General features: G+C 38.8%; 1 protein-coding gene across 2 annotated transcripts in view; it reads left to right on the top strand.

Moving 5' to 3' along the window:
- LOC127505751 (LYR motif-containing protein 4B) overlaps positions 1 to 19,903 on the top strand; it is a 71,922-nt gene that overhangs the window by 13,194 nt on the left and 38,825 nt on the right. For both annotated transcript variants that reach the window (XM_051881527.1, XM_051881528.1), the window contains exon 2: positions 6,804 to 6,924. In XM_051881527.1, coding sequence (XP_051737487.1) covers positions 6,804 to 6,924 — 121 coding nt within the window. The remainder of the gene's footprint in view (positions 1 to 6,803; positions 6,925 to 19,903) is intronic.

The following is a 19,903-nucleotide window of genomic DNA, read 5'->3' as shown; positions in this document are numbered from 1 at the left end:
CTTCACAGAACCATGAAACAAGTTGTTTTATGTTCTTTTAGATGCCCATTATTACTCATGTTTTGTGTTGGTGAGGTGAATTAAGTGTGTGTTTAACTGCCCATGGGTGATGCTACGCTAATTGTCGCCTACAGAACAAAAGCTTGCTAATCTGCTGTCGTAAGATCTTAAGTGAGAGTTCCTGTTCATCTCCATAAATATCATTCTCTCAGCTGCCCATGTGTTAATCACGCTCCCACCCGCTACATTCAATCGGACGGCATGTTATGCTTTTGTTTAAGGTCAGCTTAACCATATCCGACAATATGACGCATTCACTTAAAAACACAAGCGTTTCAGTGCTCTGTCACGCGCATCATGGCTCATATTTAAGTCTGGCTGCTTGGCAGAGAGGATGAGTGTCTCTCTGAGGATTCGATATGCGTGCCGCTCGATGAATCAGCCATTCCTACGCTGGTGACAAAGACCAACTGCTTAATTGTCCAATGGCCCCAACCAGAATTCACCACGGATCTACAGATCGGTCTCTGTTTTCCTCTTGACAAATGCTTTGTCTTGTTGATGACCTTAAAGCCAGATGGCTGAAAATACTGAAAATATCTATCAGCTGTTGCCTCGAAGGGACGATATGAGTGGTTTATTAATAACTGGGTGTCTGATGTAATGAGAAGTGATGTAAAATGAAGAATTTGTTGAGCTAAGATGGCCTTACTTTATATAGAAACATACAAAGTCCTCTATTCTGTTGTAATGTTAATTGAAGATTTGCTTTCCATTTGCTTCCCATTCAAAAAAGTTTAATTTTGAAGGCCTCTGATCATTTCGATCTGGCATTGTTATCATCGCATGTATCCTTCACGGAGAAAGAAATCATGTATTGCAACAAGCTCTTAAAATGAATCCAAAATGGTGAACAGAGAGAAATGTTAAAATTAAATGTTTAATTAAATTATGAAATGTATTGATTAAATATGTTCACACTGCATCCGAAATTGAATACTTCCCTACTATATAGTATGAAAAAAAAAAAAGGTTGTGCCAACAGAGTACTATGTCCGAATTCATAGTATTCAAAAAACAGTAAATGAAAAGTCCCCGGATGACCTACTACTTCCGGCAAAATTCTGAAGTGTGCATTCGATGGACACTTTAATATCCCATGAAGCCACGGGAGAGGATTTATCAATGGAGGTGAAGCGACACAACTGACGCTGGTTGGTCACCTGACAATGACAACATGGCGGATGTAGTGCATCCAGATTACATTCATACTACCCCCATTCATACTATATAGAACATACTTTAAGTTCAAATTCAAATGTATTACCTACTCAGACAGTACACGATTTCGGATGCACTGTCAGCCTAATCAAAATGTACTAGTTTACCCAATATTAGAATTTTTTATCCAATTTCTGTGTTTATTAGAGTATCAAACTGTTAGCTTAGCAAAATGCTAACATCAGACTTTAGTTAAATCAGCTAAGAAGTCGAGGTTTCTTGCAGTTTTAGTGAAAATGCCAAATATATCTGACCCAGCAGAAAACCTGCAACCCACAACTCTTAAAAGGGGTCATTTGCTTGTAGAAATCTTAAAGCTACAGTAGCAAACTGGACAAGCTACTGTTTTTGTTTTTCTTGAGAGTCAGACAGAAGAATGTTCATGTGAAGCTTGACTAACATTACAGGTGGATTTCACTGAAGAAACAAGCCCAGGCTCATTGGGAATATGTGACAGTGTTGACATTTCTACAAAATGATATTACATTGCTTCTTGCACATTTTGTTGTCACTTTCAAAGTGAAATGTCCAGTGAGTGGCGCTAAAAGCGCTTTCAGTTTAATCCCAAACAGATGAATGTGAATCTGGCAACGTTTTATTATGCTGGTTGTTGTACGTATCGTGGCAGTTCAGAAATGAAATGTCCAGTGAGTGGCGCTATAAGGTTGATGTTTTGTCACATTTGAAAATAACTACCAACTACGCTAAACCTAACAAATAGCTTTAACAATAGCAAACGTGAGATAAAAACACATTTACTGAAGCAACCATGCCATTTTACCTGCTTCTACAAGTCTTTGAGCTCTTTTATCTTGACTCGTGTTTCACAGGACTCGTACTGGAGCGCTCCACATCACAAGGGCAGTGCTGTATCAGGTGAGCTACCGAGCAAGTTTACTACAACAGAAAAGCCACACATATGGAACTTACGTGATGAAAAAGTAAAAATGTATTATTTTACAAATCATGCACTATGGTAAAATTATTTTGAGGTCATAACATAGTATTGTGCAAGGAAAGACTTTAAAGGGGTGGTTGATTATGATTTCACTTTTTTAACTTTAGTTAGTGTGTAATGTTGCTGTTTGAGCATAAACAACATCTGCAAAGTTACGACGCTCAAAGTTCAATGCATAGGGAGATATTTTCTTTTAAAGAATTCTTTGTTTAAAGACTACAACAAATAGACGCTACAACAAGCTTCTTCCTGGGTTTGTGACATCACTAACCCTAAAATTTCATAAACCCTGCCCCCGGGAACACACAACAATGGGGGTGAGGTCATGTTGGGCTGCTTTAGAGAAGAGGAAGAGTTGTTGTAGTGGAGTGTTGTTGACATGCCATCATTTTACGCCAGGACTGCTTCACAAACGAGGGTCAATTCAACGCTGGATTTGCACAAAAGATTAACATGACGGTACATGGTAGTCGATGAGATGAACTCCACAGCAACTACATAAATTTATCCACTAACCGTTCAGAAACGTCCAGTTTCATTCTAAAAGTTGTAACTTCTTCCTGAGTCTCTTCATCAGTGTCGACTCCGGTTTGAACAATGTAAGGCTGAACACTGTTAATGACAATCCTTATTTTGGCTGCGTGAGATTCTCCAGCTTTGTTGTTGTTGAGCAACCCGAAGCACAAGCTGTTAAAGCTCCGCCCTCTTCTGGAAAGGGGGCTGGGAGCAGCAGCTTATTTGCATTTAAAGGGACACACAAAAACGGTTCAGTTCGTTTTGTTCCGTATCATGTTTAGGAGTGTGAAAATGTTGATGTTCCTACAAAAACAGACCGGCGTGTGTCTAATACATTATTCATTCAAGAATGCTGTGGAAGTTTACTGCAACAATGGAGCCACAAACTAAACATACTTCACATAAATCAAGCATTTATTTGATCCTGGTAAGCGCACATTGTCACACTTGCAAACACGATGGAGTTCTTCTTCCACGAGGGGGTTTGGTGTCACAGCATTTGTTTCCAGGCGGACCATTAAAGAACGTGACACACACATCTCCCGGACATCCTATAGAGTTCAACCAACCAGATGATGACTTCGAAAATCCTGAAATGTTTCCAGTTAAGTGTGCCATATGCATCAGACGTGGGCGTAAAGTCTGAGGCTGAGACTATAGGTTTGGCTCATACCGCTACGGAGTAGCCCAGTATAACTGCGTGACTCGTCATAGACATAAACAGAGAGAAGTAGCTCCGGCTACAATGTTTTTCCGCAAGACGCATGCAGTTCTGTTTAACTGCTAGAGTACTAAAAGTTACAGACTGCAGCTTTAAGTAATGTGTTATATCCAAAAAAGTGTGTATATGACTTCAATGATCCGTTATTTTTACATATTTCACTTGTGTTCTGCATGGCTTTGACCTCAGATTTGTCACACTTGATACACACGAGCCGTTGAAAGAGCACATGATGTGTGCTTCAAAGCCGGCTGCTCGTTTTTGACTCCTTTGAAGTGTCTGTCATTGTGGTATTTCTAAAGATGACTCACTCTTTATCTAGCAACTGCCCCTTTTCCTTCTCAAGACACAATTTTGCATCTGTCATCTGTTGTTTTTTTTAGAGTATGATCTAAGATTTTTCAGCTTCCGCATGAGTGTGCTGCTTCTCACCCTTTCTGTGTCTCTCTTTCTCTGTGGGTTTCTCCCATTATTTGCAGATTTTCTTTCACCTCTCTGCCTTTCTCCCTTTTTTTTTCTTCCTCATCCCGTGAAACGGTGGGAGGCTTAGATTTGGCTGTCAAAGCGGAGTTGCCTCGTCTTGGTGGAGGTGGTTTCTCGGGTGCCAGGCGATACTTTGATCTTGGCGTGGCACTGGGGCCTCGGTATGCCCCACACTGCTTGTGTTTCGAGATGAAAAGGCTGGAGATGTGCTTCCTCCTCTGGTTTTCTCTCCCCAGAAGTGTAGATGTGCGAAGCTACCTTGCAGCTTTGTAACTGACTGTCTAATGACTACACCATTATTAGCATGTGGCACACACAGCGCTGGCGTTAATGAACTCTGTCATCCAGAAGAAATGTGACTGAGTTTGTCTTCACCCAATGCGCTGTCAGCGACTCCTTGTCTCCTTGCCGCGGAGTGACAAGCTCACTGCATCCTTGTCAGTCAGATCTCATTACTTAATGTACTTTGAGTTCTCCCATCGAGATACAGCACAAACAGAGGGGCAGTAACATCATGACTGATAAAAGAGACTTGACTTCTCTGGGCCGGCACCCGGCGCAATGCGACGCCAGGTGCGATTCAAGTGTTTTTTGCTAGTTTCTGCCCGACGCAGTTATCATTTTCATGTCCACTCCACTTTTTTTGAAAATAGGCTCATTTTCCAACTCCCCTAGAGTTAAACAGTTGAGTTTTACTGTTTTCCAACTCTAGGGGAGTTGGAAAATGAGCCTATTTTCAAAAAAAGTGGAGTGTTCCTTTAAATAGCAAATGCACTCGCACCCATCTGTTCTCCCATGGGCGTGCTGGTCTGAAAACGAGGTGTGTTCAGGAGCATTGTTATCGTGTTGCTATTTTGAGGCAACTAAAAACGACTGCGCCATTGACCAACAAAAACCAGTCAATTTTTTTTTTTTTTTTTTTTTTATTTAAAGGGCGCATTAGTAATATGTGCCTATAGGCGGGTGCACAATGCACGTACACTGCTTGTTACACACACATGGATGCACAGCAGCACACAAACATTTTTAAATATTGAAAAAAAAGGATTCTCTGGAGAAGCGTTTAGTCTTTCCGCTTGCAAATTCCGCCATGTAAATAGCGAATCTGCCATGGTGCAAGCGCAACTGGCTTTTAAAGGGAATGGGAGATGACACTCTGATTAGTTTATTGCACATTATACCCAAAACACACCCATGACTCATTAAGAGACTAGGTACAACCCTTTTGGACCATGTGCCAACCATGTTTTTCTGTCGTTAAACTAGCAAAAGAGGATTCCGAGACGCCCTAACCTGCACCTGCACCATGCACTTCAGACCATGAGCTTAGATCATTAAAATAGGGCCCTGTGTGTAACTAATGGGAATATGTTTGCTTTCAATGCTTTAGTTTATAAACCTTGCAGGAGTCTTGTGATCTTTCAGAGTTTTGGAATAACATCGATGTTTATGTCTATGTCTGTGTCGACTCCAGACAGCTAGAGATGTTTAAAACTGCTTACCTTCAGAATTGAGTGTCAAATGTATTTCTGCTTGGCTAAGTTTCATGTTTGAAATCCAGTCATTTCATTAGGAGTTTTTCGTAAGGGTAAACAAGGGTTCGGACATGAGATGCCTGGTGAGTGCTCAAAGCGTCACATTTTTTAAATTTCAGTATCGACTTGGTATCGAAGTCTGTACTTTTGACAACACTATGCTGTATCATGTTTGAAATAACATAGCCAGGGTTTGACATTAACACCTGCCAACCCGCCAAATGCGGGTGGATTTCAGCGGTGGTGAGTAACGCAGTCACTCCTACTAGCCACTTTGTGTTGGTTGAATTTGATAATATATATATTTTTCAAATGTAGTCTTTTAAAAAGGCATCTGAAATAAACTAAGTGTAATGTAGTGTTGTCAAAAATAGCTATTTTTTCAATACATATCAATACTGAGATATCTAAAACAATTCCAATACTCTTTTTCCGCAGAATAAATGCACAATACCGGCTGCACTTTCTCACTCTCTCATCTCTCCGACAGCAAGTTGACACACAAACCTGCCTTCCTTCACAGATCAATATTGATGGTGTTACAGGGCTTGAATTTTGTAATATTGTGCATAATTTTACTCTTTCCCACAGATTTTGTGCTCATGCCCAAAGTACGCACACATAAAGCCCCCTCTCAATACTAAATTGAGTTCTTTTTTGCACAAACGGTCAAATACGCAGAAAATAATTTCAAAATGCCGGTCTTGGTGAGTATTCACATAAACATAGTCAGTTATGTTTTAAGTGAACATAAACAGTTGAAAAAGAAAACTCGTGTGTAACAGTATAATGGATCCGTGCGTCAGGTCTTAAAGTGACAGCAACCTAATATACCAAATTATGAGATAATATTAAAAATATCTATATGGCAGTTTTTCCCCATGGTATCGATGTCAAAATTGTGGCCAGTGAAAATACTGAGTGGCTAGTAACCTTGGAAAACCACAGTGGCTGGTGAGCAGAAAACTTAATGTAAAGCCCTGAATGTCACACCTACACTAAACCCAACTGGTAGTGTTAAAAACAAAAACAAATGTGAGCTAAAAACACAGTTGCTGAAGCAACCGTGCCATTTTAGCTTGATTCTACAAGTTTTTAAGCTCTTCTATTGTGACTCGTACCAAAGCGCTCTGCATCACAACTGCAATGCTGTGAGTAGTGGTGCTTCATCCATCACTATACTATTGACAATAGAGCTTTTTGCCGTGAAATTTTGCCGAAATGTTGATTCCCTGGCGGTCATTATGGTGATGAATTTTGCATGAGCAAGCAAATGTAAAAAGTTGAGTGATCTAATTTGTTTCTGTAGGACATATGCTCTACGGAGGGTCCGAGATGCGTTCAGGGAGAACCGGACAGTGGAAGATCCAAAAGTTGTGGAGGAGCTGTTGAATAGGGCCCGGGAGAGTTTGGCCATCATCCAAAGACAGGTACTAATGCACTGGTCCAAAAAATAGATTTTGTAATCTCCGGATTCTGCACAGTTTGTTGAGAAATAGGAAGAGGGAGGTAGTTGACAACCCAAAACAACATTTTGTACACACTTCCCTCTTTTTTTTCTTGCTGTGCAAGACCAGTTTTTGTTGTTCAGCCACCAATACATACAGTATATAAATTTAAAATAAAATTGTATTACATAAAATATAAATATTAAATGCTGAAAATAAATCAGTGGACATGTGGATGGACTACAGTTAAAACACCGCCCATTCATTTATTTCTGATTTAGAAAGTCTCTAGCTTTTTCATTTTTGTAGGAGCAACATCAGATGTACGGCCCATTTGCACAGTCTGATAAGCCGCAAGGGTGACTTTGGACATGTTCCTAGTAATTCACTCTAACAAATTCAGCTACACTTTTCATAGCAGGTGACCTCATATCTCATAGTGAGGAATGCAGAAAGGCCTATATGGATTATCATGCTGTTTAATTTAAAGTCTGTTCTCTTGTGTTAAAAGAACAGCCGCCTTCATCAAACTTCATTTTCGCTCTGCTGGCGTACCTAATGAAGGAGCAGTGGGCTTCATCTTGTCTTTCTGTTCCTGTATAATTCACTGTATCCTCCTGAGAGCTGGAGGAAGTCATCTTCAGATGCATATATGTATATAATAACACCTGCTTGGCTTCCACCTGTCCACTGGCATGTCCCACACACCACTAATGACCGCTGATGCCTCGCTGTCCTGCATTTTGTTCCCATAATTCCACTCCAATTCGGGCCAGATCCCTGGGGGACTTTGATTCTTATGATTTTGACATGTCTTCTAAATGTTTCCCCTTCCCATTGAGGCAGGCATGCCCGCCAAACCCGCCAAATGCGGGTGGATTTCAGCAGTAGCTTGTAACTCCTACTAGCCACTTTGGCGGTTTTAATTTTATTTATAACCTAAATATACATTTTTCTGTTGTAATCTTTTAAAAAGGCATCTGAAATAATAAACTAAGTGCAATGTAGTGTTCGATACATATCGATACTGAAATATCTGAAACACTTCCAGTACTCATTTTCCGCAGAATAGATACATGATACTAGCTGCGCTTTCTCACTCTCTAATCTCTTTCCGACAGCGAGTTGACACACAAACCCGCCTCCCCTCACTCACTTGTTTCATTTGCTCTTGATGAATATTGTTGATGTTACAGGGCTTGAATTTCGGCATAGGATTGCGCGTACTGCGCATAATTTTACTCATTCCCGCAAATTTTGTGCTCACACCCAAAGTACACGCACATAAAGCCACTTCTCATTACTAAATTGAGTAATTTTTCATTGCTTATAGTGCCTAAACAGTCAAAAACACACAAAATAATGTCAAAATGCCAGTTTTGGCGAGTATTCACATAAACACAGTCAGTTATGTTTTAACGCATGTGTAACAGTATAATGGATCCATGTGTCAGGTCAGCCTAATATACCTGCTGCCAAATTATGAGATAATAAAAATATCCATATGGCAGTTTTTACCCATGGTATCAATGTCAAAATTGTGGCCTGTGAAAATGCTGAGTGGGTAGTAACTTTGGAAAACCACTAGCCAAAGTGGCTGGTGAGCAAAAAAGTAAATATTTGTCAATATTTGTATCTGTAATAGTCTCAAAATGATTAGTATCTGTATTCGAGTAAAACCGAAAGTGGGTGTGGCTTTAACTACAAGTTCGTAAAATTACTTGAAGACCTTTTTGAATGTAATTCTCTTTAATTTGTGGTTATCATTTAAAAATGCCTTGTTATAATTAATAAAATAATTATTTTTTATTATAATTATAACAGTTATTTACGTATCTTCTAAATGTTTGGGTGACCTGAGTTCGAGTCCTGGCTTGGGGACCTTTCACGATCCCAAAATATCTTCTAATAAAAACAATAATAGATTAACATAATTTAAATATGCATATCAAATAGTCGAAAATTTGTATGATTTAGTATTTTAGTTGACATTACTCTTGCTAAGCTCTGATTTTTGAGAGCCACACAGAGACGGCAACATTTGACTTGTGTTTACACTCATTCACTTCACACACTCATTATTGCGTAGTGATTTTAGAGGTTTATGTATAATATTGTGCTATCCACTGGCTCACCTGTTATCCAGCGAACACGAGGAGAGAATGTGTCTTCATAATATTATTTTATTTTTTTTTTTGTTATATTATTCGGTAGAATTATTCGTTGTTTGTTTTGAAGCCATCATCCATTCCTTTCCGAATCGGTATTTGGCTCCAGGCACATCCCTACTCAAAACATATCTTTTTTTGAAATATGAAAAGGTACAGATATATGTAAAGAACTACACAAAAAAAATGGGTTGATGGAAGAATAGGAGGCACTGGGATAATTTGTTTCTTGTCTCGCACCAAAGACGTTGAGCTGTTCTTTGAAACTGAATCAAAGTACAGCCTCAGAGATCAGTCCATCATGCTGTCTGCATTAAGAGCTTCTGTCACCCTGACACTCTCAGCATGGGAATCAATGAAGTTAAACTTCCTGGGGAGTTAAAACAAGATCTTCAGTGAAAGTTATAGAGTGAGGCTCAGAAGAGCTGGTTTCACACTATTTCGAAATGCAAGTTACCTCGACTAAAGCCTGATACATACTTTACAAAGTGCTTTTAGCAACGCAAGCTTGATTTTAGGCTTTTCTGAATTTCTTCTGAAGAGAATCTCGCTGAGCAAGTTATTTAATGTTAGTTAAATTGTTGTTGACATAATACCGCTTCAGCGATTAAAAGGTAACTCTATCACCCCCTTGATTACTGAGGTTTGTTACTGCTATACTGTCGCAAGAACACAAATAAACAGAGTTTTGAGATTTAAATAAAACCCAAATAAAAGAGGTTTAAAGACGTAAAATTAGTAAGAACTGTTTGATTCTTCAGTATTTGTGCAGATCAAATAGGTGAATTTATGACTAGAGACTTGCTGATATTACATTTTAATTACCAATGCCATGTTGAAATCATATTATAACAATAGCAAAATATTAGATTTAAAATAGTAGTAAACAATGACAGTTAATAATTATAATTTTTGTTGTTGTACTTTTTATTTTTACTATTCTTGTTATTTGATGATATATTTATATAGATTTGTTCTTGAGTTTCCTGAGGGGTTAACACAAGATCTTCAATGAAAAATGAAAACCATAAAAACTATCTTTTTTTTATTTTTTTTGTCTCTTTGTCTTTTGAGCTTTCTAACTGTTAAACTGAGTAATTATTTAGTGTAAAACCGAACAGTGAAATTAATTAATTAAATGAAATGAGTTTGTTTCCCTTAAATAATAATGAAAGTTCATTGTACTTAATAGCAAAATGTTGTGTGAACTCAAAATTTGACTGCAGTAAGTTGAACTTAATATGATTGAGTTGCAGCAGATTTCTAATTCCCAGCATGCTTTGTGTCAGACTATATAAGGAAAATTTATGTTGAAATAAAGTGTTATTTTGTGTGTTTTTGCACAAGATTAACATGGGGAGACATAAGTTATTGACCAATCAGAGCAGAGGCTCTAGGAATTAGAGAGAATGAATCATTTATCAAACCGTGAGAAAAGAGCTGATGCTGCAATGTACATTATAAGAAAATTAAAGTGTTTGTTGACCTTTGATTCATGTAAACCTATTGTAGGAGACTCCAAAACAAAATCAGGAAGCTTTAAAATAACATAACGGGGGCACTTTAAATCAGAAAACTGCTAAATAAAGGCATTTCCACTAGTGGTCCCAGACTTTTCAACCTATGCACAACAAGACTGTCAGGGGTTCACAGTTGCATTTGCGTACTTGTGAGCGTCTGTTGTAGTGTTTGTGGAGGTGTCTTCTGCATGTCTCCGCCACTGACACTATAAGCAGCGCAACAGTCATCCAGCGCTCTGTTGACTCAGACACATCACAGCATACGGGCTTCAGGCTGCTGTAGAAAGCCAGACCCACGGCTCTCTATGTGGTGCGCACATGCACATACATATAATGTCCCGTTGTGTGTCGTGACACCACCAGCATGCATCCCTCCCTCTGCACACACCCACACCGCAGACTGGCGTGGACTTATGTCTTGAGCTCTTCTGTAAGCGTGTTTGAGGAGAGGTGGATCCACTCCAATCAATGAGTCATTGTGCCAATCTTGCCCTGCTCAGATGCTCTTTTGTGACACTGACTGTTTTCTGTGCGTTCTCAATCCTTTGTTCTTTTTTTTTTTAGATGGCATACTTTCATGTTATGTGGTTTGTCTTATAGGATCAAAGGAACAAAACATGTTTCCATTGGATTTTTATGTAAATATCTCTTTATTAGAGGAAATTGGAAGACATTTTATAGTAAAGACGTGCTGTGCAGTATTAATGCCCCCTATCTGTAGACAGCAGGGCTGAGCTGTAAGGATTATTTTCTTCAGATTTCTATTGAACTTGCCAATGTTTTTACTGGCCCCAGCACAAAAGAGAATTTAAAGGGTTAATTCTCCCAAAAATAAAAATTCTGTCATCATTTACTCACCCTTGTCGTTCCAAACCCGTAAAACTTTTGTTCATCTTCGGAACACAAATGAAGATATTTTTAATAAAATCGGAGAGATTTCTGTTTCTCCATTGACAGTCTATGCAACTACCACTTTGATGCTTCAAAAAGTTCATAAAGAGATCGTAAGACTAATCCATATGAATTTTTAGTCCAAACTCGACATGTGAGAACCAGTGAGGTTCATTCTCGTGTTACACATTTGAGCTTCCGCGAGAGGTTTGTTCTTGTGCATCATGCAGGTTCGGTTGAGCTTCTGTTTGTTCGCTGATCAATGTTTATATTGTGAATAAAAGCCTAAATTCAATCTGTTCATCTTATAAAGTTATTGTGTCTTTTCAGAAAATTTGGACTAAACCGCTCAATTCATATGGATTAGTTTTATGATCTCTTTATGAACTTTTTGAAGCGTTAAAGTGGTAGTTGCGTAGGCTGTCAATGGAGAAACAGAAATCTCTCAGATTCCATTTAAAAATATCTTCATTTGTGTTCTGAAGATGATTTTGGGTGAACTAACCCTTTAAGTGTTTAAATGTTGTAATAGTATATTTACAATTATAACTTTAAAGTGTACTTTATTTTACTATTTTAGCATGTTTTTTCTTAATTAATTTTTATTATTAACAATACCATTCAAAAGTTTGGGGTCATTAGGTTTTTTTTTTTTTTTTTTTTTTTTTTTAATTCTTGTGCAAGAAATTAATACAAAGATGCATTAAATTGATCAAAAGTGACAGAAAATGTTAATGTTAAAGATTTCTGTTCTTTTGAACTTTCTATTCATCAAAGAATACTGAAAATGTATTACTATTTCCACAAAAAATATGAAGCAGCACAACTATTTTCAACATTGTTAATAATCAGAAATGTTTCTTGAGCATCAAATCAGCATATTAGAATGATTTCTGAAGGATCATGTGTACTGTATTTTTGATCAAATAAATTCAGCCGTGATGAGCAGAAGAGACTTCTTTCAAAAACAAACGACTCCAAACTTTTGATTTTAAAAGTGATTTTAAAAAATATTGTTTATTACATTTTTACCCATATAAATATTTTTTATTAAATGATAGATTGTATTCAAAATGAATATGTGCAATAATAGCTGTAAATTGTATTTATAATGAAATTTAAAGCTGTCTTGTAGCTTGTTAAACACTTGCTGTAAAATTCTGCTATAGAGGGTATGCACGTGACGTCACCGTCGACCGTCATGACTGCGGTTACGCCCACTGAGTGGCAAAAGACTGAGTGGCAGCATTGGTTTTCAGCGTGAATGCCGCGAAAAACACACAAAACACATCCAAAACAGGAAAGAGCTTTGCGACTGACTGTACAAATAGCTTTGACAAAAAATCTGAGGTATATTTTTACAGACTGCTGAAAGCTACAGAAAAAAGAAGCAAATAGGTCGCTGCAATTCACAGAAACAGCTGGACTCCAGACAAAGAAACATGTTTTGTAGTTATCTTTTTGTGTCAAAATGTTGGATTTTAGGGTAAAATCATACCCTATATATTGTATTGTAATATATTGTGTTGACAACTCATCAATTAAATATTTACCATCTTATATTCTGCATAATTGGGTGTTTTTAAATAAACACTGACAAAAGCTATACAAGTTTTAGGGCTGGACAATATGATGAAATATATAACATTGATATAAGTGATCACTCCGATTTAGACCTGCTTATATTGTATTTATATAAAGCATTCACAGGCCGATTTGCTTTATGTATTTCCCCGGCGTCGAAATCAGGCACATTTAATGTCAGGAAACACGATTCCTGGCTGCATGCCAATATCCATGGATTAGGTTTCTTTGACATGTCGAAAGGAACACTTTCGAGCCCAACTTTTAGTGTAATTGTTTGTTTTACTTGCGTTTTCGCAGTTTCCTCTATTAAATCCAGTCATCCAGCAGGGTCTTTTGCCACTCAGTCCAGCTGAGGGAGCGTGTTCCGGCGGGAAAGTGACGTCTATGCATACCCTCTATACAGGGCAAAGCGTTACTGATTATTACTGATCATTTTTAAGTAGCTCATTTTATGTAACCACATGTTTACATTTGCATTGCATTGGGCATGTACGCAAAAATGTAATGTTTAAAAAAATTGTATCCCATTCGATTCATGGGAGCAGGAAAATCTGTTTGAAAATGGTCCAGATGCCCCTCTCACCAGGAACCCTCTGCCCTACCAGTGTTTCTACAAATAGAGTTTAATGAGTCATAATGCATTTGACATCACTCTATGTCTTGGATATTTTCCTCTGAACCTGAAAATCCATTTTTTTGCTCAATCTGATTGATTGTTTGCATTTTATAAGCAGCACTTTCCACTGTCCAAAAACAACCAATTACCAGTAGAACTAAATTAATTCTTCATTGTATTCCTGGGACAGAGATTGAAGACGTTTATTCCGTCTCGGATTAGCTAAAGCGGGTGTCTTTCATGGCTGCGTTGGTGTTTTTCAGGGCTAAATGGTGGATATCTTGTAATGGTGTATTGTTGGCAATAACTCAGCCTGTTGAATGTTGAGCAGAGCCGGGCCTCTCTCTGTGTGTGAGACGCCTGACCAGATTAATTCAGGGCTTTCCCGCCTTAACCTCCCCTCGACCTTCAGGTGACTGTGAAATAAAGGCTATATATTTACCTGGACCAAAATGAGTCTGACTTTATAGTGGTGTGTGTACATTAGCCAATCAGAGCTCACTCTGTGCTGCTCACATACTCTATAGCCAATCAGAGGTGAGGTCATTTACATAGAGAAATGCTATGAAGTTCTAAACAGCCATTTAAGAAGTATGTTCTGTATAGTATGAGTGTGTGCAGTATGGATGTAATTCAGATTTACTACATTCCCCATGTTGTCATTATCATATGACATACCAGCGTCAGTTGTGTTGCTTCACTGCCATTGACAAATACTCTCCATTGGCCATGAGATAGTAAAGTGTCCATAGTGTCCATCGTATGTGCACTTTAGAAGTAGTAGGTCATCCTGATGCTTTTCTTACTTTCCCTACTATGCTGTGGGGAAGTATGTGATTTCGTATGTAGTTGTGGTGCTCATGTGGGAGGTGCATGTTTGAATTTGGCTTGCAACATTTTCAGATTGACACCTAACACCCACCCCCCACAACTGTTTTGTCCTCTCTCTACCACATATTTTCAATTATATTAAAACAAATTGAAATAAATTAAAATATGATAATGCAGTCCATATTAGTATGCAAGACAAGCTTTTCTATACAGTGTAAAATAATCAACACAATAGTGTCATGATTTCATTTTTTATCAGTGCACCACAGCTGTGAGAAATCTGTCCTGATGAGACACAAAAAATGTGACTGCTAAATTCTCTTGAGAGCCAGTGTCAACACAGTCAAGCTGTTGCTTTCTGCTCATTAATGCTTTTGACATGACATAATTTATGTTTGTCTCCATTTTGAACATGATGGTGAGCAGACCTGAATGATTTAGAGATTAGTTCCAGACTGGATCGAGAAGTGAATGGAAAGTAAACCAGATGAGTGAACTAAGATACATGAATTAATGGCCAAGCATTTTGTTGTGACAATCAGAATGTGATTTTATTCAAAAGTGCAGTTGGAAACTTGGCCTAGTGGTTCAGCTCAAAGTATACTTCAGTTTTTATGTGTACGCTTAATGTGAACACCCAGCCTTTCAAAATATATTGCATTTGATAGATATGTAACCCCTCTGTTTCTACTTGCCCCGCTCCAAGCGGGATTCGAACCAGCATTTCCGGCATGGGAGACGGGTCTCTAGCATCAGTTGCCAGTGCACCTCTTGAGGCCAAGGGAGTGAGGTTTACCTGCACAGCACTTACTAGCTGGCCTTCATTACACTTACTCCCTAAAACGCACTCCTATCTGGGTCACGGCACCAATGTAACCCTTCCAGTTCTACTCACCCTGCTCCGTGCGGGATTTAAACCGGCATTTCCGTCATGAAGATCGGGTCTCTAGCATCAGTTGCCAGTGCACCTCTTGAGGCCAGGGGAGTGAGGTTTACCTGCACAGCACTTACTAGCTGGCCTTCATTACACTTCCCCCCTAAACCTCATTCCTATCTGGGTCATGGCACCAATGTAACCCTTCCGGTTCTACTTGCCCCACTCCGAATGGGATTCGAGCTGGCATTTCCGGCATGGGAGGTGGGTCTCTAGCATCAGTTGCCAGTGCACCTCTTGAGGCCAAGGGAGTGAGGTTTACCTGCACAGCACTTACTAGCTGGCCTCCATTACACTTACTCTCTAAAACGCACTCCTATCTGGGTCACGGCACCAATGTAACCCTTCCAGTTCTACTCACCCTGCTCCGTGCGGGATTCAAACTGGTGTTTCCAGCACGGGAGGCGGGTCTCTAGCATCAGTTGCCAGTGCACCTCTTGAGGCCAGGGGAGTGAGGTTTACCTGCACAGCACTTACTAGCTGGCCTCTATTACACTTACCCCCAAACCTCATTGCTATCTGGGTCATGGCACCAATGTAACCCTTCCGGTTCTACTTGCCCCGCTCCGAATGGGATTCGAGCTGGCAGTTCCGGCATGGGAGGTGGGTCTCTAGCATCAGTTGCCAGTGCACCTCTTGAGGCCAGGGGAGTGAGGTTTACCTGCACAGCTCTTACTAGCTGACCTCCATTACACATTACACTCACCCCTTAAACCTCACTCCCATCCGGGTCATGGCACCAATAGAACCAAGCAGGATTCTAACCAGCATTTCCGGCATGGGAGGCAGGCATGCTAACAAGGATGCTAAAGACCTCCGTTAGATGTGCGCGAACACAGGCGCTCAACACAAGAGCTACAAAGTTTCATCTTTGTCCAGTGTCTGTGCTATTTCCCTCCAGTGATATGACTTAGTGTGATTATCAAATAGTGAAGGTTGCAATTTAATTGAATATATGCGCTGCATGTTTTAGTGAAATATTTTTGTATATTTTTTACATATTTACTTTTTATATATATTTATTTTAATAGCTGTATTAATATTTAATCACAAAATCTTGGCCAAATTATGCAGCTCTACAAACAGGCACAGAAAACCTGGAATTTTAATTTATTTATTTACTTTTTAATCAGAAGACCGCAATTAGATGTTTTTCTCCAAATTGTGCAGCCCTAATGTCCATGATCACGTCCAAATGTAATTTGAATGATTAATGAAAACATGTGTTGGTCCCTGTATTCATCTGCACTTATTTTGTATTTATTGTGATTGTTAATGCTTCAGTTTATTTTTATGTTATGTTTATTTTCCCTTCAGATCAGTTCTTACTTAAAGTTCAGACAGAAGTATTCTGTGTGAATGACTTGCTTTCTGTGGGAATAACTCCCATGTTTTCACCCCCAGAGGGCGATACGTCCATGTTTAGATGTTTCGCAACAATTGCAATACCATTTTATCTTTCTCTGATGACTTTGAGTTGCAGCAAACGTGTTTTCCTCCCTATGGGATTGTGCATTTTTTTTCTGTCACCGTCTGAACCTCCCTCTCAATGCACACATTCACATTTACAATACAAACACACACCTTCAAAGCTACTTCATCTTTGATCCAGATCACATTTGAATCTCAAATGTGAACAGTCCTTTTAGTGAGCTATCACACTTGTGTTTGTGTGTGTGTAAGCATATCTGTATGGGTGAGTGCCAAAGCAAGCCTGTCACAGCGCATCTGATGCCTCGGATGAGGATATTGACCGTCTACGGCCATGACTTCCATCCACTTGTGTTTGAAATACAGTATTGATGTGATTTACCTCTTCAATGCTCTCGTCCAGATTATCCCCTGCTGAACAATCAATTTTCACTAACTACTACTGAAGGTACTCGGTGTCAAAACCTTTCTGCTCCTCTCTTGCTACAGAGATGGAATCTGACTGCTAATGTGACTTATGGTCCACAAGATCTTTATACTTGCTGAACAGCCAGCGATAAATGTGTGCCCAGAGGACCAGCATATTTTTTTTCATTGCATCACAATTTTGTTGTGTCGAAAATAGTATTGGGTGATGTAGTATAGCTGAAAAATCTCTATTTTTTAACCTTTTGGCTTAATTCTATGTTTATATATACAATATATGAATATAAATGTGAAGATGAAGATTGAGATGGTTGGATGAAGCGATGGATGGATGGAGGATGGATGGATGGATGGATGGATGGAACAGTAGAATGATGGATAGATATGATATACTGTAGATAGATATGATGGATGGATGGATTGATGAATGGAAGGATGGATGGAAGGATGGAAGGATGGATGGATGGATGGATGGAATGATAGACGGATACATGGATGGAATGATAGACGGATACATGGATGGAATGATGGATGGGTGGATGGATGGAACAGAATGATGGATGGATAGATAGACAGATAAATGGATGGAATTATAGATGGATGGAACAATGGATGGAACGATGATAGATAGCTATATACAATGGAATGATGGATGGATGGATGGAACTATGGATGGATGGATGGTAGATGGATGAATGGATGGAATGATGATAGATATATACAATGGAACTATCGATGGATGGATGATGGATGGATGGAACAATTGATGGAACGATGGATGGATGATAGATGGATGGAAGGAATGATGGATGGATGGATGGATGGATGGAATGATTGATAGACGGATGGATGGATGGATGGATGGATGGAATGATTGATGGATGGATTAGATGGATGGATGGATGGATGGATGCCAGCTACATTCAAAGTGCATTAATGCAACAAACTATACAAAAAATAAATTATGCCTGTCAATCCATTAAAAAAATGTAATTAATTAATTGCTATATACAATAATTTTAATTAATCAAATTAATCTCATACATCAATTTTATCTGATAAAAGCCCCAATATCAATATAACAATTAATAAGTCTTTACAGACAAGAAGACATTTTCATTTTTTTCCACACAATTTTTTCACACACATTCTCCACATTTCCTCCTCTGTTTTACCACAACATAAACTTAAGTCCTCATGGCAGCTTTTCAAATTGCATAACATCTCTGCCCAAGATAAAAGAGAGATATTTACCGGTTATGTTGGGTAGACGCCATATCCCGAAAATAGCTTCTTAATCCAGCAACAAATGCTGTGTTTATCGCAGATCACAACAGTAATATTTACAGCTGTGATATGTTTACTTCGCTCTCAGTTATACTGTTAAACTACATTAGTCTGACAGACATGAAGCTGTATGACTTGGCTTTTATGGAACACAAAAGGAGAAATTCTGAAGTTTATCCTGCCTCTCCTTTACATGGATGGGGACGGGAATATTCAAGATTCACAACAGATATGGGTTTTGAATGAGAAATGAGGAGTAAATGATGACTGAATTTTAATTTTTAGGTACCCTGTTCATTTATATTCCTCCTACTCCTCTGTTTCATGCTGGTGAACAACACAAAGCATGAATGCCATTTCTCATAGTCCACCTAGTCAATCAGTAGTGGCTAAACTCCCCTGCAATCGATTCTGTTATTCGAATTTCTCTTTGGTTTTCAACGGGCGGCTCAGATTGAGTTTGCTGAGCACTTCCTCTGGTGTTTCGTTATAATGCAGTCAAACACCTGTGGCAGTATTGCCTGTAAAGTGGCCAATAAAAGCAGAATGTTTCATAAAAAAAAAAAAAAAAACAATGTTGTGCAGAGAGCTGAGCAAGCAGAAGGAATGAATACATTCCCCTTGAGGCAACTGCTCACCTCTTAATACAATGCATTTCTCTCTACACATCCCTGTGTTTATCTAACCTCTGCTTCAGTGCCCGAAAGGAAAAATGAAAAGACTGTGGCAGGGGAATGAATGCAGTGTTTGTCTTTCTCAGCCTCTTTTGCTCTTTTTGCCCTCATTGTTATTTATTTATTTATTTATTTATTTTTTATGTATTTTTTTTCCCCCAAGTTTCCACCCCCCATTTCTTTTGGATTAAGCAGAGATATTGGAGTCCCATGTGACTTTGCTCAGGTGGCAGTGAGCTGTCCGTGGTGCTGAATTGAATTGGCTCTATCCATGGTGCTGAATCTCCTGTTTGATCACTATAGAACAGAGAGCATGTTGTGTGTGTGTTCTTCTGCCTCGTATGGTTTATTAATTATGTTCTCCTTGTATGTGTCATTCTTCAGTTATGGGAACTTTTCTATACCTACAATGTTTTCACGGTATAGTTTAGCCCAAAATTAAAAAATCTGTCATCATTTTCTCACTCTCATGTTGTTCCAAACTGTTCATGGTTGACTTACTTTTTTCTGTGGAACACTTTGAGTATTTTAAAGATGCATATTTACACTACTGTTCAAAAGTTGAGGGTCACTGAGATATATATTGCCACTGTCAG

Source organism: Ctenopharyngodon idella, chromosome 23 (assembly GCF_019924925.1).
Source record: "Ctenopharyngodon idella isolate HZGC_01 chromosome 23, HZGC01, whole genome shotgun sequence".
NCBI lineage: Eukaryota > Metazoa > Chordata > Actinopteri > Cypriniformes > Xenocyprididae > Ctenopharyngodon > Ctenopharyngodon idella.
This window is presented reverse-complemented; position numbering and strand designations above follow the sequence as displayed.